General features: G+C 43.8%; 1 protein-coding gene across 2 annotated transcripts in view; it reads right to left on the bottom strand.

Moving 5' to 3' along the window:
- The window catches only part of dgkb (diacylglycerol kinase, beta), a gene marked incomplete at its 5' end in the record, with an annotated part of 54,521 nt that overhangs the window by 23,505 nt on the left and 4,571 nt on the right, over window positions 1-26,445 (bottom strand). The window contains 18 exons of one of the 2 annotated variants that reach the window (XM_080540041.1): window positions 3,808-3,872; window positions 7,147-7,307; window positions 7,776-7,865; window positions 8,527-8,612; window positions 10,564-10,638; window positions 11,289-11,362; window positions 12,539-12,643; window positions 13,017-13,115; window positions 13,520-13,636; window positions 13,915-14,003; window positions 14,245-14,362; window positions 15,356-15,475; window positions 15,908-15,982; window positions 16,803-16,852; window positions 20,674-20,823; window positions 22,294-22,441; window positions 22,539-22,559; window positions 22,920-22,996. In XM_080540041.1, the coding sequence (XP_080396167.1) occupies window positions 3,808-3,872; window positions 7,147-7,307; window positions 7,776-7,865; window positions 8,527-8,612; window positions 10,564-10,638; window positions 11,289-11,362; window positions 12,539-12,643; window positions 13,017-13,115; window positions 13,520-13,636; window positions 13,915-14,003; window positions 14,245-14,362; window positions 15,356-15,475; window positions 15,908-15,982; window positions 16,803-16,852; window positions 20,674-20,823; window positions 22,294-22,441; window positions 22,539-22,559; window positions 22,920-22,996 (1,720 nt within the window). The remainder of the gene's footprint in view (window positions 1-3,807; window positions 3,873-7,146; window positions 7,308-7,775; window positions 7,866-8,526; window positions 8,613-10,563; window positions 10,639-11,288; window positions 11,363-12,538; window positions 12,644-13,016; window positions 13,116-13,519; window positions 13,637-13,914; window positions 14,004-14,244; window positions 14,363-15,355; window positions 15,476-15,907; window positions 15,983-16,802; window positions 16,853-20,673; window positions 20,824-22,293; window positions 22,442-22,538; window positions 22,560-22,919; window positions 22,997-26,445) is intronic. The other variant, XM_080540040.1, reaches the window with a different exon arrangement.

Genomic DNA, 26,445 nt, shown 5'->3' on the forward strand with positions numbered 1-26,445 from the left:
AATAAGAAGCCATAACCAGCAGCACAGCAGTACTCAAACCATATAACCTCCTAAAGAGGGGAGCCACCCCTCCTAAGAGGGGAGCCACCCCTCCTAAATTTCGTTGTTTGGTACCTGTACTGTAGCAATGACAAATAAAGTCCATTCCATTCCATTCCATATAAACAAGCACAGATCGCCACCAGCCTCGCAAATCATATAAATCATATAAACCGCTCATACCAGGCTTGCTGGAACCCCCTAGCCAGTGGCGGCTGGCCGATAGAGGGCGCTGGGGCGCCGCCCCCACCTTCACTTCCTAGTTCCCCACCTTCACTTCCTAGTTGCGATTTGTAAAAGTTTTTTTTTTAAATAAACATTGTTTATTCACAAAATGCGGCTGATATTCTGTCGGCGCCTATCAGCATTCATTAAAAATCCTCCAATACAATAAACATTTGATCTGTGTGTGTGTGTAAAATTCACTGTTAAAATACATAGGGGGAGGAGTCGGGTCGCCGATCGAATGCAAGTCTATGCCAGGCCAAATACTTTTCGCTTACACGTGAGCTGTAGCAGCGCTCCAATTGGCTGTGTCTATTTCTCGGCCGGGGCGCAAAAAGTTGCGTCCTGAATATCCGGTTGTATTGCAGATAATGCATTATGCTGAGGACTTCCGACTTCCGGTTTTCCGGACTTCCGGGCTTCCGGAGTATTTTAAATGAACATTCGTAATGTCTGTCTCTGATGTTCATGGTCAATTAAATCAGCCTATTTTGTGCAACTAATAATGTTCCCGCTAATGGGTTAACCGAGCAGCCTCGCACCTAATGGCAAGCACCTAGCTTCGAACTATTCATAGCAATATGCGCGGGGCAAAAATAATCTATTGCCTCTAAAATCACCACGAACAGAACGGCGGAGGTACGGGTAAGCAGGGCTCATGTTGGTGTCCTCAAAGGTAAGAGCTGTTTTTCTTTAACTCAACTGATAGCATTACCTTGCTGTTGTTGTTTACCGAATGCTCCATCTGACTGTCACACTGTGATTGTACTTGTGTAAACAGTTAATGAGTAACGTTAGCCGGTTTTGTGCATGTCCTCTCATAGGCCTACTTCAGTGGTGTAGTCTAGTTTTTTCTAGCGGGTATACTGTGATTTTTCCCTCCCAGACTCATATCGTTCATAAACATACATCTGCGCTCCCTGTCTAACGTTATATATATATAACATGACATGTTATAAGGCTGATCTGTGCATGTGAATTTCATGAATGAAAGTGAAAGTTCTGTCACAAAACGCCGTTACGTATCCTCACACATGTTTAAGTAGGTATTGCGTGGGTAAAGTGAAATTACGTCTTTGTTTTGAGCGCCAGTGCGCGTTTTATGCGCGTGCACGCGTAAAAAAAATCTCGCGCTGCGGCGCGAAAGCTAGCTAGCATAAACTATTCTGCCGGGCGAGAGGTGAAATGTTAAGTGAACTTGAAAGTGATAAGATCCAATCAGTAGCTCTTATCGGAATTAAAGAACTACTGATTGGCTGGTAAGCATGCTTACCCTGGCCACATTAAACAGCGGGCTGAGGCATCGGAAAAAAATTAAAAAGACATTTTCACGCATTCGAATGTACGCGAGGGAAAGCAGAGAGAGAAGTGCTTATAATGCAACGCAATGCAAGCAGGCAGAGTAGGAAGTGCTTACTCCTGCAGGTGGCGCTAAAAATGCAACGTCAAAATGAATGACTCCTGCTGCCTTGGGACCTAAAATACGACTCTTTTAATGAAAACAAACAAACGGTTACATGCACTTTTATTTAAATATTTTCACTGTCCTTTTTAATTTTTTCGTTAGGTAAGCACTGCTTACTATGCTTATATGGACGACACGTCCTTGGTGCATGTGTGTGTGCGTGTGTGTGTGTGTGTGTGTGTGTGTGTGTGTGTGTGTGTGTGTGTGTGTGTGTGTGTGTGTGTGTGTGAGTGAGTGAGTGTCTGCACTCCTTATGTGCCTTTATTGCCTCCACGGGGCTAAACAGTCCAGCACCTCCTCAGAAGGGAGAACTCCTTTACATCTAAGTATTATCTGCACCATCCTTTACATCTAAGTATTATCTGCACCATCCTTTACATCTAAGTATTATCTGCACCATCCTTTACATCTAAGTATTATCTGCACCATCCTTTACATCTAAGTATTATCTGCCATACACTAACCCCCAGAACACACATTCAGACCAAAATGGCTCTATGATAAGTTGCATTATATTTGCAATGGGCATGGTTGGACAAATCCAACAAAATCTACAATACCTTGAAAAACTATAATCATGCATTATTCAATTGGCAAGGATAGTGTGTAATAGTGAGATCCTAAACCCATTCCCTCCTGTAAATTATTCATTGAATTCAAATAACAGATGGTATAATTTTCTTAAAATATCTCAATCATTTTTCACAAGGGCTTAAAATGGTATAAAACAATATATTTGATGTCTTTGTATACAGTACATGTAGCGTACCTTACAACTCTATATTATTTGTGGATGTGTTAATCTATAATGCCATTTAAAATATTAGGTTGAGATAAAAAATCAGTTTCTAGAGAGAAATAAAAAATACTTCAGCTACAGCAACTTAGTTCATGGCTGAAACTTGTATAGGTATTCAGACATAGAAACAACATAGAAACAGTTTACAAAAACACAAACTGCAATGCGGAAAACTACAACCCATTTGTCTTTGTGCTACAGCAACACTCACAGATCTTCCTGTACTGTGAACCGTTGGATAATAGTTGGCAAAATGTTGAACTAAAGTCAGAGTAAAATATGATAATGAGTACAAATGGGATGATTAGGGGACTGTGTATCATCACTCGACAGAAACATGATGTCAAACTGCCCAAGCAAATTCAATTACCCAGGCAATTACTCCCTACTGTTAGTGAAGACATATTGGGACGTTAAATATTGATGGGAACATAGATGCCACATTTGTTCATCTCCAAAGGTGAACACATCTTTTCAAGGTAATCACAGATGCTAAATCGGAAGCATGTCCATTTATCAAGCTGTACCATAATCATCGTTTGCATTGTGAGGCTCTAGCCATGTTTAATTGGACTATTTTTGCACATTTTCCAGGTGCTTCTTGTTGAGGATTTAGTACCATTGACTCTTGTAATTCATAGTCTCTTAGGGAAAAAAATATTTGCTGGGAGTGACAGTGTACTGTAGAAAATGTGGCTATTGTTGAAATTCACCATATCACTTCAACTACTTGGAAACACATTAATTTTGACACGAGTGTGGAATGCAACAGTTACTAAATCCAATTCTGAATCTTGTATCTGCACCTTTATATTTTAAAGGTGCATGCATTATCACTGCCCAGTGTGAAAAGTAAAAGTGTTGAAATAATGTGAAACCATTTGACACTGGTGGTTTTAATTGCACTGAGCTGTATTTCTAAGTGCATGTTTATTTTCAAAATCACTCCGGATTTTTTTTTTTTTTTTTTAAACATAGGCCTGGCTATTACATTGACGAATCAAATCAACAAAAGGTCCCCCAGAACCATTTCCTGTGTCCAAGTAAATTATATAAGTTTTAAATATGGTTACTGAGTAAATACATTAATTCAGGTAAGAGAGTTGGGGACTAGCAACAAAGAAACAGAGAACTCTCCAATCACACGACAGCAGTTCTACCCATATGTCGGTTAAAACTGGCAGCTTCACAGGTACATCTGACAGTCAACACAGAGGGAAGAGTTAACATGCAGTGTCTGTGAAGTGTTTCTAACAAAAAAACAAAAAAACAAAAATACCTGCTGTTAAACCGTTCAGGGTGTTTCTCCCTCATGATGTGGAATCGATGCGCAATGGAGGCATCCTAGGAAAAATTAGAAACAGTGATTCAGAAATGTCAGGAACAACGTTTTAACCCTGACAATTAAAGTCAACTTCTGCCCCAGAAATCCCTGCCAACTTCCCCAAATATGTCTATTGCACCCAAACGGCACATATGCCCCATATGCATATATTTATATGTATAAACTGATAGAGGGCTGTTTGTGAATTCCTGGCCAAGTGGAAGGCAGTTTGAGCCAGGGATGAGGGGTATTGACAGAAAGCCTGAGGAACAGCACGCCGTCTCCACACAGGCAAATTAATTAAACACACATCGCGAGTAATCACAGCTCCCAACGTACAGGATGCTCCTACCATGCTGGTATACTGAGGACTCTTGGATGAGTGTGTGTGCGTGCGTGCGTGTGTGTGCATGTGTGTGCGTGCGTCTGTGTGTGCGTGTGTGTGCATGTGTGTGCGTGCGTCTGTGTGTGTGTGTGTATGTGTGTGTACGTGTGTGTGCGTGCATCTGTGTGTGTGTGTGTCTGTGTGTGTGTGTGTGTGTGTGTGTGTGTGTGTGTGTGTGTGTGGGCGAAAGTGTTGTGAGTCAGCGTGGTTGAAAAAAGAAGACAACGAAACAAAAACTCCAGCAAAGTCGTCTGCCCCCAAAAAAGAGCGGGAAAAGAACTTGAGTGAAACTTTTTGGGTTCGTTCTTATCCCCCCTACTTGAGCAATCTGTTTTGACCCTCTCTCCGTCTTGAGTGGCACTTTTGAAATGGCAGCCATCGGTAGGACCCCCTGCTAGCTCTCCGTACAACATTTAGGAGAAGCCAACAAAAAATCTGTGGAGTTTCTCTTGATGTCTTTTCAAGATGCTGTTAGATGAAGACCAAAAGACTTTCGAAGATCCCTGCAGACTCTCCTCTCTCTTCAACGCGAGCCAGAAAGGTGAGATGATGGTATATCTGCAAGATTGCAACTTGAGGGCCCTTAGGTGGCGTAGCGGGTTAAGCGTTGACCATGTAACCGCAGGGTCCCCGGTTCGATTCCGGCCGGTGACATATCCTGCATGTCATCTCTCCTCTCTCTCTCACCCATCTTTCCTGTCTAAATATCTACTGTATCTGTCAATACAAATGAAAAATATGAGAGGAACTGCCCCACTCAGAAAAAATTACAAAAAAAAGAAAAAAAAGAAGATTGTAACTTGATTTTCTTACAAATAGGACAACAACTGAAAACAAGAGAGCGAAAGAAAAGAGGGGCTCTCCCCTTTGGTTTGAAACCTGTACAAGTAACACATATATCCTGTAGCCCAGAAACAATGAGAAACAACCAGATGAGGGAACCTCGAAATTCAATAAGCTAAATCGCACTTCCATAATGTCAGTCTATCTTTGTAGTGTTGTTTCTGTACATGTACAGTCATATGCATGTATATTGAGTTACACATTATGGGAGAACTGAGTGATGATGACGTACAGTACAGTTTGCAAGTCTCGGGCCTCACTCCCCCTCACTTTCGCTCTCACTCATCTCGGGGGCCGCCTTCAAATAATTACCATTGTAAAACTCTGGCACCCAAATTAATACAGGACATGTGTAATGTCCTCTCATAGCTCAAAGTTTGGTCCAATTATTAGTGTCTCGGGCAGCCTGATGTGCCGTCGCAGGGGGAGAATAATGGCTTTGACATGAGCGCCCGGGTCATTAGGAGAGTGACTGCATTATCTTAGGACCTCCTACGTGATTAGTTCTGTCTCTCACCCTCGGCCACTGATTGAGATCATTACACTGTACATCACTTCCACGTCCTCCAAATGGGCTGGCTCCATTAATTCACACTCAACTGGACGACTGGATGGAACTGGAGGTAAGTTAAAATAGTTGACCGAAATCTATACTCTCATCTACTGATAGAGAGAGGAGTTTGAAGTTGGGATGTACTGTAAGTATTCAGGGTAAATCACATGGAAATGTGCTCTAAGAGAAAGTTGGGAGGGGGTTAGTGGTTTGGTCAGTTAATGTTGACAGAAATGGTCTGTTTGAAAGTTCAGCCAGTGTCCACTGTTTTTGGGACCATGTCAATGGTGGACTGGTGAGAAATATACAAATAAATTATTTTTGAGTAAAATGGTACTTTAAATTTGAATTACGATAGATGAATTAGATAGATAGATGAATTAGGATAGATGAATTAGGTATAGTCTGTATTCCAGACTAATACATTCTCAACACGTGTAGGTCAACACACAAGATACTGTACCCTTAGTTACTACTGCTGATTGTCAGAGTTTCACTATGTCATTACAGAAACAATCTTTCCTAATTTGCATAATCTCTGAGGTAATTATTAGCTTGACTTGTTTTGTAATCTTTATTGTATTCAGTGTTTGGCTTTTTTCTTTCAACGGAACTCAAGATTTGATGTGAAATGTGACACAAAATATCATATCACACTCAATTCCACCGAGGGCTCAGAATCTTCCTAATCCTCCACAAACAACTTCATTTGTCATCATCAACGCCTGTTGGATATTAATCCCACAGATCGAAGTCCACGACAACAGAGTTGTAGCTAAGACACTGTTCACACACTGGCTTCTACCACAATCGTGGTCCCACCCAAGAGTACCCAACAGAATCCATTTTGAGTTGTGAAATGTGAACAGTAAGTAAGTAGTAAGTACGGTAAGTAAAACTTTATTTATATAGCGCCTTTCATACATGAATGCAACTCAAAGCGCAGGGTCTGGGAGTTTAATTAATTAATGAATTTAATAATAATAGTCCTGGTAAAGTTGTCACCCTGGTCTGGTTGCAGACCAGAATAGCATATCTGCAGACCCAACCTACTATACAGGCCTGAGCATTAAAAAATCATGTAAAAAGCATTTTTGGAGATATCAGGCATTCTCTTCATTGATCATAATGCCAACAACCCCATCACCTGATAAGTGGGTCTACCTCCCTCGTTATGGAACGAGGCTTGTTATTTGACTAACATTTATAAGCGCATGCCTCACTTATTTCCACATTATGTTCGAATGTCACAACACGGAGACGTCACCACCTCCACCACCTGCAAATGTTAATTACCATATTTCCCTTGACATTTACCCGCAAGGGGCAACATGAGCTAGGTGTAATCACTGTCATTATGTTGAAGATGGTCAGGGATGTGCCCGACTACAACCGTTTATGGGTGTAAAGTGCGCAACATCACAGTGTATTCGTCAATCAATGATGGTTGAGGTTTGAGGTATTATCTCAATAAAGGCATCACAAGCGTTTAATCAAATTGCATGTTACTCACAACCCCGATAGAGAAGTAGTTGTTGACGATGCTGTAAGGCACAGGGTCTCCCCTCTCCTCCTTGTCTGTGGGCGTCACGTCAATCTTCCATCGGTCCAGCAGCACCTCTGTGCTGTTCTCAACATCCTTCAGGATCTTCAGGAGACTTTCTCCCTCATAACCTCAAGGACGCACAAATAGTATATATTACATATATACATATATATATATATATGGTACCAGTCAAAAGTTTGGACACACTTTCCCATTCGTGTCCAAACTCTTGACTGGTACTGTATATATCATTTATATTACAACCTACCTCAAAGGTAGGCACCCTACATTTAATACTAGAGTTTTACATCACTGAACATTTTTTAAATCAGATTAGATTAGATTCAACTTTATTGTCATTGCAGAGTACAAGTACCAGACAACAAAATGCTGTATAAGATACATTGTATAACATATATTGTTCTTTGGCAGGGACGATTGTCATTCTCAAATATTGTAGCTGCTAACAATACTTTAGGCATCAAATTATAGGTGTCAATATGGAAACAATAGTGATTTGAGAGGAATATTGATTTATCTATGTTTGTATAGCTATTGGCAGTCTCAGTTAGCTAGTAAACTGCTGTAAAGAATACCTCCTCCCCATCGCAGACATCTTGCCAGGTCATTGCCAGTGCCAAGAGGAAGTACACACACGGGGGGGTTCCTGTCCAAGTTGGCCTTATCTGGTGAACAGGGACAACGAAAACAACACGACTCAATACTACAGCCTCTGAAACAAAACAAACATGCTGTAGATCCACTGGACTTGACCACCACTTCAAATGGAAAAGAAATCCATTTAGCACATCTGACCACTGTTCAACAAGACAGCACCCGACTCAACATGAATGTCCAGTCACACAGTCTATTTCAAGAGAAGCATTCTGTCAAAGTTATTACATCTCTTTGTTTTTGATTGATTCAAAATTGAGGCAATTTTTTAAAGGCAGGACAAGAAACGTGTCTTCAAGACAAGATTATTCTTGGCAGGCTATTTCTCAAATGACGACTAATATGTTGTTTTTGAACTCACATAATCACCCCCATTTTACCTCCTGTGAATACAGGCTTGAGAGTAATGAAAGTATTTATATGTGAATCAAATCAAATATATTTTACTATTTTAACCAAAATAAAAGCATGGCTTATTTGACAAAGGTAATGAAAACAAATAAAATGTTTATCGAAGAAGAAAACATATTACACTGCTGGATCTGGACACTTGTATTCCAGGACGTAAATACACACAATACACACAAATGCATGCATTAATGTGTGTGTTTTTTATTAGAAGGTAGTGGGGAGGACCAAATAATTGTGGTATTGGATATGAAATGTTCTTACCTATAAAGTCTAGAATCCAACCGACTGTCCCATCCCCACCACAGGCTAGAACCTTGAAATTTGGAACATCTCGGAAGAAATTCAACCTGTCACAAAACAAATACATCATAAGAACAAATATGAATCCTAGAGCAAATGACGTCATCCTATTTTGTGATAATTTCATTATCTCCTTGATCACCTTTGAATTTGTTGTAAAGATGAGGACTATGATTATTTTTGCACAATATTTGACAAAGGGCTACTTTTCAGAAAGTATTGTTTACTGCATTTGATCCCTTTACAGTACTTATGAGTCCTATATCTTAGTCTGTACTTGAACACAACTGCACAAGAGTGCTCTGCAAAGGCCTTCTAATCCCACAAACAAATACCACATTGACAATTATTCATTCATTGAGCTAGCCTGTTCAGAGGCTAATCAGATCATGATGGGCAATGTACAGTCAACTTCTTCCGTTCCTTCACAACAACAAAGCACTAACTGAATGAGCAAGCCTCTAGCCCTCATATGGCGGATAAATGATTCGCTCAATTACTCTCCAACTGGGACCGCAAACCGTATTAGACGCAAAACAGACGGCCGCAAACATGAAAGGCAACTTTGGGGATATTTAAATACCAAGAAACAAACACTTAATTTGCCATAATTGCGTTAGCAAGGTTGCTAATTGACATGAGTGCGTGCGGCTTGCCTCTGCCTGCAGTGGCCATGGGGACTGGTCATCTTGTTAATGCGCGCTGCATTACGTACACTTCAGAAAATATTAACAAGGTTATGGCCTGGCAAGGTCATGTGGATTGTGCTGGGCTAGAGGTAGGACAGGTTCAGCCCCTGCTCCGTCAGAGGAGTGGAGGCAATACATGTGACAACAAAGCCCCATTGCATAGAGAAATCAATAGTTAAGAGACATTATGACCGCCAAGGTCGCCAAGGTCGCCCTCAGAAGTATCAGTTGTTAGACCTTTGAAATAAAGCCTCACCATTATAGTCACAAACAAAACATATAGCAGTTGCTATTTAGTATCCATTCTTTATTAGGTATTAGCATTCTGCTTTATTATGTAATCAAAGTCAACTGTTACTTGTGGACGCGAAAACAAAAGTGAAGGAATTCCGTGCAGGGGTTATAATGAGCTGAGTTTCCCGAAAGCTTCGTAGCTGAAGTAGCACTTAATTTCTCCTGACAACCCAGCTGCAAAGCTGTGAGATAGTAACAATCGTTACCATAGTAGCAATTGTAAAAATCCAGTGTTTGCGGCAGGTAAAACATCTGTTCATGAAAGGCCTACATGAGTTAATTGAAGAACTTTTCGGGTCCAGGAGAGAGGAGTCAGGAGAGAGGAGTCAGGAGAGAGGAGTCAGGAGAGAGGAGTCAGGAGAGAGGAGTCAGGAGAGAGGAGTCGACCAGGAGAGAGGAGTCAGGAGAGAGGAGTCAGGAGAGAGGAGTCAGGAGAGAGGAGTCGACCTGGATTTTCAAAAGAGATGAAAGTACAACTCTAGCTAAGAAGCTTTCGGTAAACTGACCCCTTGTTCATCTTCTTAATCACAGATCTAGATGTTCGATAGCTCCAAGGCCATACCCATGTATACAGTAGCATGACGACCTCATTGGTATGCATGACCACACATGGGCATGTGGATAGCTCCTTTCCTGCATTTCTACCAGACATAACTAATCTGTATTGCCATCCACACAGACTTAACCACCTCTCAGACTAGACTAGACCACAGTGTCGTTGAGTCCACTGTTTGTCATGTCTGGCCTCACCTGCTTATCACGCCTGTGTTTTGTCTCGGAGTGAGTGGGAGACCCAATTCCGAGAGGCCTACCGTGCATAAGATGTTGAATATTATCACCGGGCAACAGCGGAATACGTTAGGGCGTTTGTAAACAATCGCTCAGCGGCCAGTGTGATTCCACAGGTAACTTTTGGGTATTAGTGATAATGGTGAATCATGACTGGAGTATGTTCTGTGCACTTAAAGGCACTGTCAGAGTCTGTGTGTGACAATCTGTCGAAGCTGGAACTTACCCAGGCATGGGTCCGTTTTTGGCAAGGTTGTACACCTGCCGAGGATTGAGGAGGTACTGGAATTTTCTGAAAATCCTAGAGAAGAGAAGAGGAATAGGAGGAGAGGAAGAAAGTGACAACCAGCAATATAGAATTCACCCACTAAAGCCTACTGGAAAAAAAAACGGGCTTCTCACAGTTGGCACTGACTTTTGTTCTATAAGCAGAAAAACACTTCAGTGAAATTTCTGAAATTACAGCTCTGATTTTACTATCAGTAATCACAATGTCACATTCTGGACTAGGCGACTGGGAGGGTCATAACACAAGTCCCCTTAAGCAGAAGTCATTAGAAAGACTAATTCATTTTAATTCCAATTTCATTATATCAACTAGCTCAAGTCATATTTTGATCTCATCATTTAAACAGATGATGGGGGGCGCGTCGGAGTAATAAGGAGGAGAATGAATATGCTCAGTAATAACCCAATTAGCCCTAGGTTAAAGGAGGCCTGAATCCACTGCCAAGCAGGAACGTGACTGACAAGGGTGGTGTCATAAGGGGAATCAGGCGCGGTCAAATGGCGGGTACTCTAGTCTAGGTAAATGTTATCGTGTTTTTGACTACCTGAGGTTGAAGCGCAGCACACAGCCAGGGGCAGTGCTGCACTATGAAGGAAGAGCAATTCTGAGAATCTCCGAATCCACTTCCAAGAGGTGTGTCGAGAAATTGACGATGTGCTTACCTGTCTCCCTGCTTCCCGCCACTCTTCGGATTCACGAAAACGAGCAGAGGATGAGTGCCCTCTATTGTTGTGATCTAAACAAAAGATTCATTCAGTTTTTTTTTTGTTTTGTTTTTTAAACCAACCAGGAAAATCACAAAGATACCTCAGGTAATGCAGTGGTGAGAGAGAGTGGAGGCTGGAGGCAACATGAGGCATACTACAAGCCCTAATCCTGGGACTGTACGAGTTGGCCTTCCTGCCGTCTGACAGTGGCGGCAGCGACCGTGCGCCGTTGCGCTCCCTGACACAGATGAAGCGCTTAACTCTCCCTGTCTACTATCCCAGCAGGCCTAGGTGAATTAATGAGCTCCCTGTCCAGTCAGGAGTGATCCATTACTTCCTCTAATTATAAATAATAATCCTGATTATTACACTGGTTAGCCGGAGAAGGCAGAGATGGATGTGACAGGGATAAGATTCATCATATTTCTCCAAGCCACGCACAGACAAGCGGTCGCCACGGCAGCAGGTTGACATCGCCAGTGAGCGGTTTCTGTCAGACGTTGGCCAGAATTTGGCTGGACCATTTTTGCTTTGTTTTGTTAATGATCAACATACACAGTAGTCGGCTGAGTAACTTTGAGTAACATTTGTTTATCTTACTTCTTTTTTTTTTTTTTTTTATTTGTTTTTCAGATTTTATCCCTTTTTCACCCAATTTGGTAGCCAATTTAACCCAACTTAGCATCCAATTATCCCCTGCCTATTGCATAGGATCCGCCGCACGACCCCGTGGCCGGCAGTCCCAGAGGAGGCCGCCAGGCAGACTAGGCTGACTGGCTCCTCGAGCCCAGTACCGTTATTCCGGCGCCCAGGGGGCGGTGTTGCGCGACGGATCCTAGTCCAGAAATACTCCTATACCCCCCTCGGAAGCGGCCGGCCAATATGCCGCTTCCCGTGTGCCTCGGCCATATCTGGATCTGGCGAGCCGGGATACGAACCCCGGCCCCGGTGGGCAGCATGCACTAGTGGCTAGTGCGTATGTTTATCTTACTTCTAACAGCAATGTTCTTAATTGTATACCAGAGGAACCATTTAATAATTTTGACAAATGAAAATAATTGTTGTTAGGGCTAGAATGTTGACTGCTATCAGCATTTATTTGATATGACACATCACATAATTGTACTAAATGTTTCCCTTATGTTATTTATTTATTTATTTATTATAATGAAATTGAGATTGTGAACATTGTGCTTGTCTGTCACCTGTAATCCCTGTCCGTCCACTGTGACAGAGTTTGCCCTCTGCATTTTCCCTCTGCCTCCTGAGTGGCTGGATCTGGAATCTTTCTTCAATGTCGCCTGCCTTTCCTGGGGTCAAAGTGAAAAAACTGTTCAATGGACTGATGCAATGTTTTGGGAGTATGAAAAATGTCCAGCGTTAGAAATCAAATGGAGTAATAACACACAGGAGATTGGGATCTAGTCTGGTGAAAGGAAACTATACATTTGGGTTTATTCCTCTGACATTCTTACCATTTAGCAGACGCTTTTATCCAAAGCGATTTACAATTAGAGATTAGATGGGATTTGAATTCATAAGCTTCTGATCACCAGTCCAACTTACTTTCCACTAGGCCACCGCTATCCCAATACTGTGAGTGTAAAACACATTCTCTTCTTTTGAGAGGACATCTTAGAAGATAATAGCGTAGAAGCAGGTAATGGCTCTGAAGAAACATACCAGTACGACTGGGCAGATTGTGTTGGGTGGCAGTATGTGGTCCTTCAGGGGTCCGCAGTCACACTCCGGCTTCATGTGGGAAGCACACTTATTGTGAAGCTGGAGAAGGAGACACACACACACACACTTAGAACCAATGAGCATCAATGAAAATATGTGTTGTTAAAAGTTAACATTATTGGTCAGTGCATCATCTAAGTAAACACAGTACATGACTACTAATAGGACTGCAGGGTATAGCCAATATACACTAGGTGTGTAAAACCTCTAAGTTAAAAAACGTGGGTACACTAACAACATTTTAGAACAACAATATACACTGCACAGCGCTGGATCCTTGTTATTTTATTTTTCAATTAGTAGAACACTGGAAATAACTGATACTTTGGTGTAAATTGGAAAAGACTGATGACAGCGTTAAGAGGTGCAAAAAATCTATCGTAAACAGCAAGAAACACCCGAAAAATAATGAGGAGGTGGCTGACTCTCATCGGGTGGCATACCGTGATTTGGCACCAAACACAGTGAAGCCCAGTCAGGCCCTGGTAACACTTAATGGTTTTGTGACACTTGTCACACTTGGTCGGGCAGTTCCCCTCCACCCAGAAATGGTGCATCACCTGTGGAGCGGAGGGAGGGGGGGTGGGAGAGGGGGGGGGGTGGGAGAGGGGGGGGATGGAAGAAATCCAAAAACGAATAGAGGAGATTCAGATTGAGCAAGAGACTTAACCATGCTGTTTGTGCATGCATTTAAACCAGGCTAATCTTGTAATTAGCCATGCTTAGTAACAAAATGAGTTGTTTAATTCCATTAGAGGGAAAGAAGCCCTTGGTCTAATCTCCATGGAGCATCGCTGATCCAAGCGTGCCGATCGGTAAACACTCCAATTGGACTCACCTCTGTGTTTTTCTTGGTCTTGACGTAGGTTTTGATGCATGATGGAGGAGCGCGGGCCACACAGCGCTCATGGACAGTATACTTGCAGACTGTGAGAGGAAGAGCACACCTTGATTACAGGAAGATACAAAGAACTGAACAAGTCAGTCTTCAGTGCAGTCCTGAGATTGGGATATGGGCAGAATCGCCACATTTCATGATAACAACAAACTCTCTAGTAACCTTTTACTAGAAGGTAAACCTGTGAGTAGACTTAAGAGGACTGTCAGGGTCCAGGGAGGTCGATGTTGACCGTAGTACAGGATGTGGGTGCTGTGGTGCCATACTCACAGGAGCAGCAGAGGCCCTGCTTCCCTAGTCCGATCAGCATGTTCAGACACAGGTTACAATAGGCTGGCTTGTTGAAGTGCTTCAGCCTCCACACGTGCTGCCCATCGTCTTTAACATTCTGAAGGTAAAACCATTGATTGACTGATTGATTTATTGATTTATTGCTGATTTGTTTGGTTGATGAATAAGGTGAGATAGGTGAGAGATAGACCTGGGTAAAAAAAAGTGTTTTAAATACTTGAACCTTCCTGGAGTGCCAGATGGGCAGAGTTTGCACTTTAACTCAATGAAGCACAGCTAAGTATTTGACATTAGTTCAAATACTAAGTGAACCCAGGCTTAATGTAAGGAAATCATCATTTCACTTAGAGTGTAATGTGTTGATGACATGATTACAGTGCAGTGTATGTCTGTTCTCCAAAGCCAGTACATGCAGTCGTGTAGTTTGTCGGGGCCCTTCAGTTAAACCTTGCGGCATAGATCATGTCACCTGTCGTGTCAATCATATTTAAAAGACAGTCTGTAGTCATTGAATGGACCGTCTCATGAGTCTGACTCCAACTGATGATCCTTTCAAGAGCACAGGCGAAAACTGAACCAATGACGCCACCTAGTGGGCAAAATGAAGTCTATGTCATCTTTTGATTATCAAGGTAGTAGTGGTGAAAGTGTTTATAGCCCAGTTCACAAAATTGTAAAATACCAGACATTATCAGGTAATCATTGTCTGACGCCTGTTGACACCAACCTTCATGTACCGTGTTTAACCCAGGTCACTCTGTTTATACACATTAGTGCCATGCAGGCAAGTGTGTGTGTGTGTGGGGGGGGGGGGTAAGGGGGTACAGGACAGAGTGGAATTATTCAATGCAAATTCAATTAAATATGACCCCCATTTCCCCTCTCCCCCATTAACACAGACCCTTTAACCATGCATTTACTGGCAACAAGACCTGGTCTGCGGTTAATGTGATGTATTGACTGGTAACATGACCAGGTCTGGGTCTTAATGTGACACATTGACTGCTTAGAAAGAAGTATTGGGTCCTCTCAGTAATCTGTTGTCTGGATAACAGTAGCCCAGGTTTCTGGTTACCCGGCGACCACTCACCGTCTCCAGGCCCAGTAAGACCAGCAGTGGGATGGTTGTCATGCCACCCTGTATCCACTCCTCCAGAGACACTGTGCCATCATGGTCGTAGTCAATCTCCTGCATCATCTCCTGCAGAATCTACAGCATCCAATCAGAATCAGGGGGATGTGAACACTGATGTCTGACATGACACACTTCTTTTTTCTTTTTTTCTTTATGATTTCTTTATGGGTTTTTTCAGTTTTACAACACAAACACACAGGTACATCACAAACATATCCACAAAAAACAGAACAAAACAGTAAGCAAATAATAAAAATAATGATAAAAGAATAACACTTACAACAACAACAACAACAATATATATCATCAAAATAAATGCATAGGTGACATGACACACTTCTTATGTTCTTTTAGTTGCAGTAGGGTGCTGTTCTTAAAACTTAAGATAGGGGGCGATATAAGATAAGGTATCAGAGCTATAGAAATACACAGGGGTATACATACTGTATATGGCACGTAAGTACTGGACATTGATTAAGAAGTAGCAGAATTATTTCTTTTTTTTACCGGCTTCAGCTCTGTCACGTCCCACTCCAGGTATTCGGCGACATGCATCATTTGAGAGATGATGAGTTCCAGTTCCTAGAATTAGAAAGAGATCTTCAATCATCATACATTATGTTTATGTATAGTTATTTTCTGTTGATGTCAATGTCAAACAATCTAAATCATACTGATGAACAATATGTAATAACGGGCTGGGGATGTCTTTCTTCTACAGATGAGTCTTCTGCAAAGCACCAAAGCAGCTTCAAAACAAATCTAGGTCTGATGACTTAATTGCAGCGGCTGCCTTATGGGAGTGCAATTATTGTCTACTGGAGAGTCACTAGCAGACCAGATAAATACACATAATACATTTTAGACTTGCTTGCTTCACTACAGCAAACCAAGATTGTCCGAAAGGGTTCGTACTGAGAGTGTCGTTATCTTGGAGGGTAGCAATCTTCTAACTGTATATCATCTATAACACCTTTTAGATATTTTTTGATTTGATCACAAATATCTGAGATTTCCACCAGTAGTCCTATTGGTATTTGTTGGTAATGCCTTTTACATCTGGGAACTGGTAAATACAGTATGTAATACATACATGCAGACTGTAAAATAAGCTTCCCATATTTCATTATATCAATCATCTTGATGTGCTATGTGAGCTGAGATAGACATTAAAAAAGAGCACTGATGTGGCCTGGGGCGGTCCAGTGGTCTAGCACCATGACCTACCGTGCACACATATGCCCATGTCGGCATTGGGTGCGAATCTTGCCCATGCCCTGCTGTCATACCCTTTCCTGTCTTTCTCCACTATCTCTATCCAATAAAAACCAGAAAAATATGAGTGTACCACACTCGGAAAAATAAACCTTGAAAAAAAACAAAAAAACAAAACAGTTGTTACCGAACTGTCCAGAGACCCGTTTCCATCCGTATCATAGAGTCGGAACATAACTGTGAAAGAAAAAATAACAGAAATGTAATCAGAATAACTATTATCTATGAAAAGAGCCATCAAAACACTTTCTTGTGTGATGCATCTAGCGTCTTCTATTAGACGCTAGATGCAGTGGAAATGTTATGAGATTCCGATTCAAGGAAGCATGCCACTTTGCTATGCTGATAACTATTGTTGTTATTGAGGGAATAAGCAGCTAGATCAGACCACCTCATAAAGGACTTGGCATGTGAGTGTTGCAGTCTAAATGGTCCCTCAACTAGTCCCCAACCACAACTCAACTCTGTCTCCATGGAAACAGACAGCTCCCACACCATGCAGCATGGTGAATGAGTATCACAAAACAAGAGTGACACACATAACCGCCCCCGGTCCAATGTTAACACAGTCGGGTCCACGATTTCTTCTCCTTCATCACATACAAATGGATATTCCCTGTATATGGTTGAGGTGGTTTTTTAGACCAGTCTAAAAAGAAGCCCACCCCGACCCGCCCACCATAACCCCCACCCCCACCCCGACCCGCCGACCATAACCCCCACCCCCACCCGACCCGCCCACCATAACCCCCACCCCCACCCCGACCCGCCCACCATAACCCCCACCCCCACCCCGACCCGCCGACCATAACCCCCACCCCCACCCCGCCCCGCCCACCATAACCCCCACCCCCACCCCGACCCGCCGACCATAACCCCCGTCCCCACCCCGCCCCGCCCACCATAACCCCCACCCCCACCCCGCCCCGCCCACCATAACCCCCACCCCCACCCCGATCCGCCCACCATAACCCCCACCCCCACCCCGACCCGCCCACCATAACCCCCACCCCCACCCCGCCCCGCCCACCATAACCCCCACCCCCACCCCGACCCGCCCACCATAACCCCCACCCCCACCCCGCCCCGCCCACCATAACCCCCACCCCCACCCCGCCCCGCCCACCATAACCCCCACCCCCACCCCGATCCGCCCACCATAACCCCCACCCCCACCCCGATCCGCCCACCATAACCCCCACCCCCACCCCGATCCGCCCACCATAACCCCCACCCCCACCCCGATCCGCCCACCATAACCCCCACCCCCACCCCGATCCGCCCACCATAACCCCCACCCCCACCCCGACCCGCCCACCATAACCCCCACCCCCACCCCGATCCGCCCACCATAACCCCCACCCCCACCCCGCCCCACCCACCATAACCCCCACCCCCACCCCGACCCGCCCACCATAACCCCCACCCCCACCCCGCCCCGCCCACCATAACCCCCACCCCCACCCCGCCCCGCCCACCATAACCCCCACCCCCACCCCGCCCCGCCCACCATAACCCCCACCCCCACCCCGACCCGCCCACCATAACCCCCACCCCCACCCCGATCCGCCCACCATAACCCCCACCCCCACCCCCACCCGCCCACCATAACCCCCACCCCACCCCGATCCGCCCACCATAACCCCCACCCCGACCTGCCCACCATAACCCCCACCCCCACCCTCTTATGTGCAGTAGTGGCACGGATCGTGAGAAGCCCAGCTGGGTCGTGGGTGAGTTCATCAAGGCCTTGATAGGGGGGGGGGGGTTGGTGGTGATGTCATAGTGGGCTGACGTCAAGCTGCTGTTTGTCAGACGGTAATGAGGAGGTAATTGACAGCTTCCTACCGGAGTGCGGCCCTCTGGGAGAGGAGAAAGAGGAAGTGAAGTAGGAGCCTGGTGGGGACTATGGTAATGCTGGGGCGTTTGTGGTGTTTGTGGTGACCCCAAGCCACCACATGAAGGCCATGGTGTGTACAGAGAGGCCATGAATAGTATACAGCCAAGTGGTCTAAAACACCATAATATGGACACACACAAGAAGACACTGCTATCATCAGCCATCGTCTGGACAGCATTGGTGCTTTAATCGTGTTTAATCGAGTATTGTAGGCAACATTAACAGGATTGTGGTGGCACATGATACAGGATAGAAGGATACAAGTTATAAAATGTCTTTTTACATTCTGAACCAGGTGATTTTTCCTGTTAATCTACAGAACATAACAACAACAAGTAATTCACTAGAAAGCCAGCAGAGGGCCTCATTAACCGCTATAAGACATAAGGGTGGATAGAAGATCACGGTCTGCTCAATGGTCCGCAAGTTGGCATCCGATTTAATGTTCAGACCTTTCTTTCGAAAAATGTAAATATATTTCAGTGTTGTTGAAAATCAATGATACACTCGCTAGTTAACTAACACAGCTTGTTTTGTGAGCCTGCTAACAATGTAAAGTAGTGTTATAGTTAGCAACTAGGTAGCAGTGGGGATTAGGCCTACTCGCCGAATCCATTGCATTGCAGTATTTTGGCTTGACTAGCAAGTTTGTGTTGTGATTTTCAAAAATGTTGAAATGTATTTCCGTGTTTCAAAATAGTAGTCTGAACATTTTGATTGGTTGCCGACTTGTGGCCCAAATGACCAGACCGTGTCCCATATGTGACAGGGTCTAGTGAAAAAGTCCTCAAGTAGGGGAAGGTCTTTTTTTGTGTTTTTTCCAGATTATGAAAGTGCAGATTATATTACAAATGATGTGTCATACACTGAAATCTGAAAATAGTTGAAGATATGCTTATTTGAATGTTGGTACACCTCAAATGGAGAATGGTAGAAAGTCGCTCTGAATCAAAACACACGCAAAACAGCTGCTAGTAACTAGTAGCTAAGAAGGCACATTGCTAACTGCATGTTTAGCAAAATCACAAAATGCTGATAGAACATCAACATGCTAAAAACACTTAACTACACATAATTAGATCTCACAATCCTTGCTTTTCAACACGTCCTAAAACGTAAGTTTGTTTACAAGTCACGTATCACTTACCCAGTAGCCTACGGCAGACAATAGAGTGAATCCAATTAATAAATTATACGTATTTAGTGATCCTAAAACTGTTGTTTGTTACATCGAGTGGGCTCTTCAACACTTCAACTTTTGTAATGTGCAAAAAAAAGAAAACAATTGTTTTTACAAATAAGCTTTTGGGTGATTTGCGCCTTTTCACCAGACCGTGTGTATGCTTGATAAGGATTGCGCCCTACGCTAAATCACTGATGCGCTCATAGGCCAGACTCACTAAATTATTAACACTTTCTATGATTAATGAACAGCTCCACTTTTCAATTATTCAGAAGTGGATGAGAATTATAGTTACATTTAAAAAAAGTCAGATGTCCAGTTAACTAATCTAATAAATAAACGAATAAAGATAAATAAAGCAAAGAGAAACACATATGTGGCTAACACATTCATAACGGCTTTCAGTAAACATAAGACTGAAGAAGACAACAGGCAAAACACCAGTAGTACTGCTTGGTAATGGCAGGAGTTGTGTATTTGGATGATGTCATGTGGCTTATGCGTGTTTGTGTATCTTGGATACACACATACAAAGTTTCTTAGAGTAATTCAATTGAGTATAACCTCCTTATTCTGGTAAACCCTGATTATGTGTATGTGTGTGTGTGTGTGTGTGTGTGTGTGTGTGTGTGTGTGTGTGTGTGTGTGTGTGTGTGTGTGTGTGTGTGTGTGAGAGAGAGAGAGAGAGAGAGAGAGAGAGAGAGAGAGAAAGAGAGAGAGGGAGAGAGAGAGGGGTGAGAGAGAGTATGAGAGAGAGGGGGGGGGGGAGAGAAAGAGGGAGGAGGTACCACACTGGGTGGTAGGGTGGCAGAAAGAGAGTAAGTGTGCTGGAGTACAGGGAAACAGAGAGAGAGGGAGAGAGAGAGAGAGAGAGAGAGAGACAAGGTGAAGGGCACTTGTACACACTGTACTCACACTCCAGCTTGTCCTCGGGCCGCCCCCCTTCCAGCAGGGAGAGGTAGCACACGATGTCCTTCAGCTGAACCACCTCCAGAGCCCTGGGCAGGGGCCTGGGCAGAGTGGGCACCTTCTGAGGGGTCGAGTTCCCTTTGATCAGCTTGAGTCCTGCAGAGAGAGGAGACAAAGGTCAATATGCCTCTACTGTCAACCTTCAACCTCCTTCCAATAAAGCATGTTGAATATTTTGGCCATAGGATTTATTACAACTGTTGATGGTGTGATGTTTCGCCAATAATATCTTTGTGTCGTAAATGTTGACTGGACAGTGGTGTCTAGCAACATGGACTACATTTTGACATTTACATCATGTCTGTTTGTTGATGTTTCCACCCTGCCTGCACTGTGCTACAATAACAAACAGTAAAGCAATCTGGGGTTACAGTATGGGGTGGTTTGAGGACACCCGGTTAACAATGCCAAATCAATTCAAACAGAATCAACACACAAACGGAGAATTAGACTCTCATATCACATAGGCACTGCGGGGTAGGAGTGAAAGAGGTACACAGGGGTGCGGCCGTGTCCTTGTAAAACAAAGAAATGTGTCAAATTCTCACTCACTACAAAGAGTGTAAGAGAAAGAAAGAGAATACATGGGAGAAGCACAGCTGTTCTGCTGTAGTTATGTTTGCACAAAAGCTATTGAGATTCAGAGGGACTGATTACTAAAACACAGAGTGCTCTCCTGTTACTTGGAGTTTGTCTAAGGTAAAGGATAAGGATCCTGCCAAAGAGTTTGCGTGAAATCAAGGTCTTATCTGCAATAAGCGTATCTGCAATATTAAAGGGTATCTGCAATACTAAAGTCCCAGTAAAGACACTGCACCCCAAATTGCTCCCAATGAGCGGGCCGACGCCTTGCATGGTAGCTTGCTGCCATTGATGTGTGGATGTAAGTGTGAATGGGTGAATGAGAGGCCAATGTAAAGCGCTTTGGAATAAGGCGATATACTGTCCAGTCCAGTCCATTTCCATTGACCAGTTTTCAGGGTTTTCTCAGATATGTTATGGAAAATCAGTCTTAGGCAACTAAGACAGCTTTAATGTGTGGTCTTACCAGTGACTCTGGGTTTAAGACAGCTTTAATGTGTGGTCTTACCAGTGACTAAGACAGCTTTAATGTGTGGTCTTACCAGTGACTAAGACAGCTTTAATGTGTGGTCTTACCAGTGACTAAGACAGCTTTAATGTGTGGTCTTACCAGTGACTAAGACAGCTTTAATGTGTGGTCTTACCAGTGACTAAGACAGCTTTAATGTGTGGTCTTACCAGTGACTAAGACAGCTTTAATGTGTGGTCTTACCAGTGACTAAGACAGCTTTAATGTGTGGTCTTACCAGTGACTAAGACAGCTTTAATGTGTGGTCTTACCAGTGACTAAGACAGCTTTAATGTGTGGTCTTACCAGTGACTAAGACAGCTTTAATGTGTGGTCTTACCAGTGACTAAGACAGCTTTAATGTGTGGTCTTACCAGTGACTAAGACAGCTTTAATGTGTGGTCTTACCAGTGACTAAGACAGCTTTAATGTGTGGTCTTACCAGTGACTAAGACAGCTTTAATGTGTGGTCTTACCAGTGACTTTGGGTTTGTCTGCGGTTGATGGGCTGGGTTTGGGTCCCTTGTTACTGAATGATAGGAAGAGGTGTTGACAGAACTCATCTGGTAGCTCACTCTCCAGAAACGTCTGCATGAATACTTTGAAGCCTTCAAAATCAATCTCCTGAAACAAGACACAGGAGCACATCATCCTGGTTTGTATCATCTATCAGAGGAAGCTTTGATTATTGTACATCTGCGAGAGGAAGAGATGGCATTACCTGATTGAGTATTTCCTGTTTCTATGCAGCATTGAATAAAAAAAAAAGATACAGCACATTTTAATAAATTAAACCAGTGAGAATTAAATTATACATTTTGCTTTTAAAATCTTGATGTATAAAGTATACTATACTTGAACCAAAGCAAACATGCACATCTCACTTTCAAATTACTAAACCAAATGAAGATCATAATTATTGCACTGTGAAAACTGGAGACCAATACAGCTGATCAATGTTTATATCAGAATTGTGACATACAAGACGTATAAAAAGGTAGGAATTTTTGAGAAGAGGTTCCATAGTAGGCTGTTTATCAAGTCATTAATTAAAACTGATTGGCCCACCACACTCCATGCATTTGTCCTTGGTAAAGAGTACCTCCTCTGGGTTGTATTTGGCCAGCACCCCATCTCCATGAAACTCCTGCAAAACATCCTTCAGCTTCTTGGTTGAGTCTGCAGAAAAACATTCAAAAGTAGTATCCAAGCGTGCTGAATAGCAATGTTTAACATCATGTCATCCTAGGTTTATTTAACCTTTATTTATCAAGTTTAGTCTCACAGAGAGGCCTGGTCCAAGACAGCAGCCAAGAAATCAATGTTTCACACCGATCCCAAACCAAGAGAAACATGCTGTACTGTACCTCCCAAACCAAATAACAGACGCAGTTACACACACACACACACATTGCAAACAAATTACAAAATGTACCACACACAAAAAAACTAATTACAGACAATCAAGCCTTCCAGCACCTCTTGGCCAATCACAATTCTTGTTTTCATCAACCCGTTGTATAATTGCAATGAATTAGAAGGTGCTTATAAATTATGTGTTCTGAAGGTGTGCAGTTCCCTTTACCTCTTTCATGAGAGGGGGAGGCAAAGAAAGAATGTGAGAAGGAAGGAGGAGAGAAAAGGAGGGAGGGACAGAGGAGGAATTAGCGTGATGCCTATTGTTGCCTATATGCCTATTGGATATTGTATAACATGTGAAAGAGCAGGGCACAAAGAGGCACACTGAGCTCATTGAAAAATGATTATCCAAATCTTTTTCTATCACATACTCCCCCTTGCTCATTTTGTATTCCTCTCTTATCCCTCGCTATCTCCGTCTCTCCTCCTGAATCAGACGAGCTCAGACAAGCAGGTATAGCGAAGCGAGAGCTAGAGAGTTGCTTTGCAGTCGCCACAATAATGTTGTCAGAACACACAAAGCAATTAAGGAGAGAAATGTCACGGCTAAGCGAAACACTTTGCCTGTAGAAGAGATCCAGAGCGAAAAGCATTAATTATTTAGATATGGACTCAGCCCTCTGAATCTGTAATAAAACAACCTCCAGCTGAAACTCAATGGAGATATGTCACACGGAGGGTCCTTAGTATTGAAATGAGTTCAATTCATTTAGGTATTCTGTTGTACTTGTGTAATGCTGTTACTCACATCGCGGAGGGAGAATCTTTATGAATTCAGACTTTTGTAATTTGACAGATGTACTGTGCAATACTTGTATTTTTTTTATATAGTCTCTAATGTATACATCTGTATACACCATACAGTACATAGCTACCTTAACTTGGCCAACCAAGATGGCGGCGCGATTACACGCGAGGCTAGAGGGGCTACCGACGTTGGTTCTTTTTAGAGTTTTTAAACACATTTGTATGTACATTTTTATGTCAGTACTTATAGGGAACGGTTGTGTAAATAGTACCTACAGCAGACTAGACTTACTAGAAGTTGGTGCGCAAAACGAGAGGACTGTAACAACGGAATTCTTGAAACAGCAAAACATCCCACACGATATCGCTCGGACACCGGGTGAACAATGGTACACGGTCCCAACCCTCAGGCGCAAGCGTCGGCGTCGAGATCGCAAGCAACGCCGAGGCCGCAGAGGAGGCCTGCTAGCTAGGCTGAGGAGAAGCCCGGATAAGCCTGCTTTGCCGAGTATCTTCCTCTCCAACGTAAGGTCTCTGGCTAACAAGATGGACGAACTGAGACTGCAGGTAGCTTCCAATAACACCGTGGGGGACAGCTGTGTGATTATTCTCACAGAGACCTGGCTCAACGACTCCATCATCGACTCCGCGGTCGGGCTAGAAGGCCGCACTTTACACAGAGCGGACCGGACGCTGCTTAGTGAGAAGACGCGCGGAGGCGGCCTCATTATATCTACGAAGGACAGCTGGTGCTTAAACACGAAAACTGTAAGTAGCCAATGCTCCCCAGACCTGGAATACTTGACTGTTAAATGCCGACCCACATACAGTGGCGGACTGGCCACCGGGCAAGCCTGGCAAATGCCAGGAGGGCCGCGAGACTCTGGGCCGCTCAGAATGTATTATATAAAAAATATATATATATTTGTAATTTTGTCTCTGGTGATTTTCATTGAAAATAACTTATTTCAGCAGACCGCGGCCCAAAACATTTTATATCGGCCGGGCCATCCACGCAGTTCTGCATCACGGATGCCCAGGGCCCTAAACCAATAGGAGCAGAGCTTTAGGTAGCGGGGTAAACCAATAGGAGCAGAGCTTTAGGTAGCGGGGTAAACCAATAGGAGCAGAGCTCCCCTATGGGGCGGAGCTCCACTCATAGAACAGGAGTATACCTCCATAACTATCGTAGTCAGTTCTATATCGCCAGTGGACACGCACCTCATGTCATCATTCCGTTTATAACAGCAGTTAACGTTACACTGCTTTCATTTTCAGAATGGGGGAATTTGATGAGAGCGATGCAGTTAATGTGCAACAACTGAATGCAGGGAGCAAGTGTGGTTGGAAGTAGGAATGCACCGAAATTCGCATGTATTGGGCCGAAAATAGCACAAAAAAGTACATTCGGTGTGAAAAGGCTATTGAAAGAGATATTGACTGATGACTGCCTACTGATAATACATATAATTACAGCAAACATTCGGTAGTTTGGCATCTGTCCTCTGACTTTTTATGTTAACAATCCGTGTTGCGTGTTGCGTTTGGAAATAGGGCTGTTGTGTCGCAAATGCCAGGGCTGTTTTTTGATCCCAGTCCGCCCCTGCCCACATACCTCCCGAGGGAATTCAACGCGGTGTACATAACATCTGTTTACATCGCACCTAGCGCGGATGGTAGCTTAGCATTGGCACGGCTACATGACGTCATCAGTGGTGGACAGAGCGCAGACCCACAGGCAGTACATATAATCGCCGGGGACTTTAATCATGCTGACCTGAAGGTAGTACTACCCAAGTTCTATCAGCATGTTAAATGTGCAACAAGAGGAGAAAAAACACTGGACAAGGTATACACCAACATCAAGCTTGCTTACAAGGCTAGACCGCTAGCTCATCTAGGCATGTCTGACCACGTGTCAATCCTCCTGATCCCAGCCTACACTCCCATGAGGAAAAGTGCTCCCATCACCACTAAGACTGTCAGAACCTGGCCAGCAGGGTCCGCTCCACTGCAGATCTGCCTGAATGACACCTCATGGCAGGAATATGAGCATGAGGACCTGGAACAGTTCACGTCGTCGGTTCTGAACCACATAGTGAACTGCACCAACTCAGCCACCGTGGACAAACGTGTCTGGGTCTACCCCAACACGAAGCCATGGATGACTGTGAAGGTCCAAAAACCGCTCAAGGAGAGGGACAACGCCTTCTCAGCGAAGGACACACTGCTGTACAGCACCACCAGGGCTAACCTAAAGCGTGGCATCCGGGAGGCCAAGGCAGACCACAGAGAGAAGATTGAGGAATGCTTCCTGAGCAACGACTCCAGGCGGGTGTGGCAGGGGGTTCAGCACATGACAAACTTCAGAGCCAACAGGCTCACAGCCGCGGAGGACGACCCCCTGCTGGCAGAAAAGCTGAACTCCTTCTACGCCCGGTTCGACGAGGGGCGAACGGAGG

Source organism: Nansenia antarctica (genome assembly GCF_963989245.1).
Source record: "Nansenia antarctica genome assembly, chromosome: 10".
Taxonomy (NCBI): Eukaryota; Metazoa; Chordata; class Actinopteri; order Argentiniformes; family Microstomatidae; genus Nansenia; species Nansenia antarctica.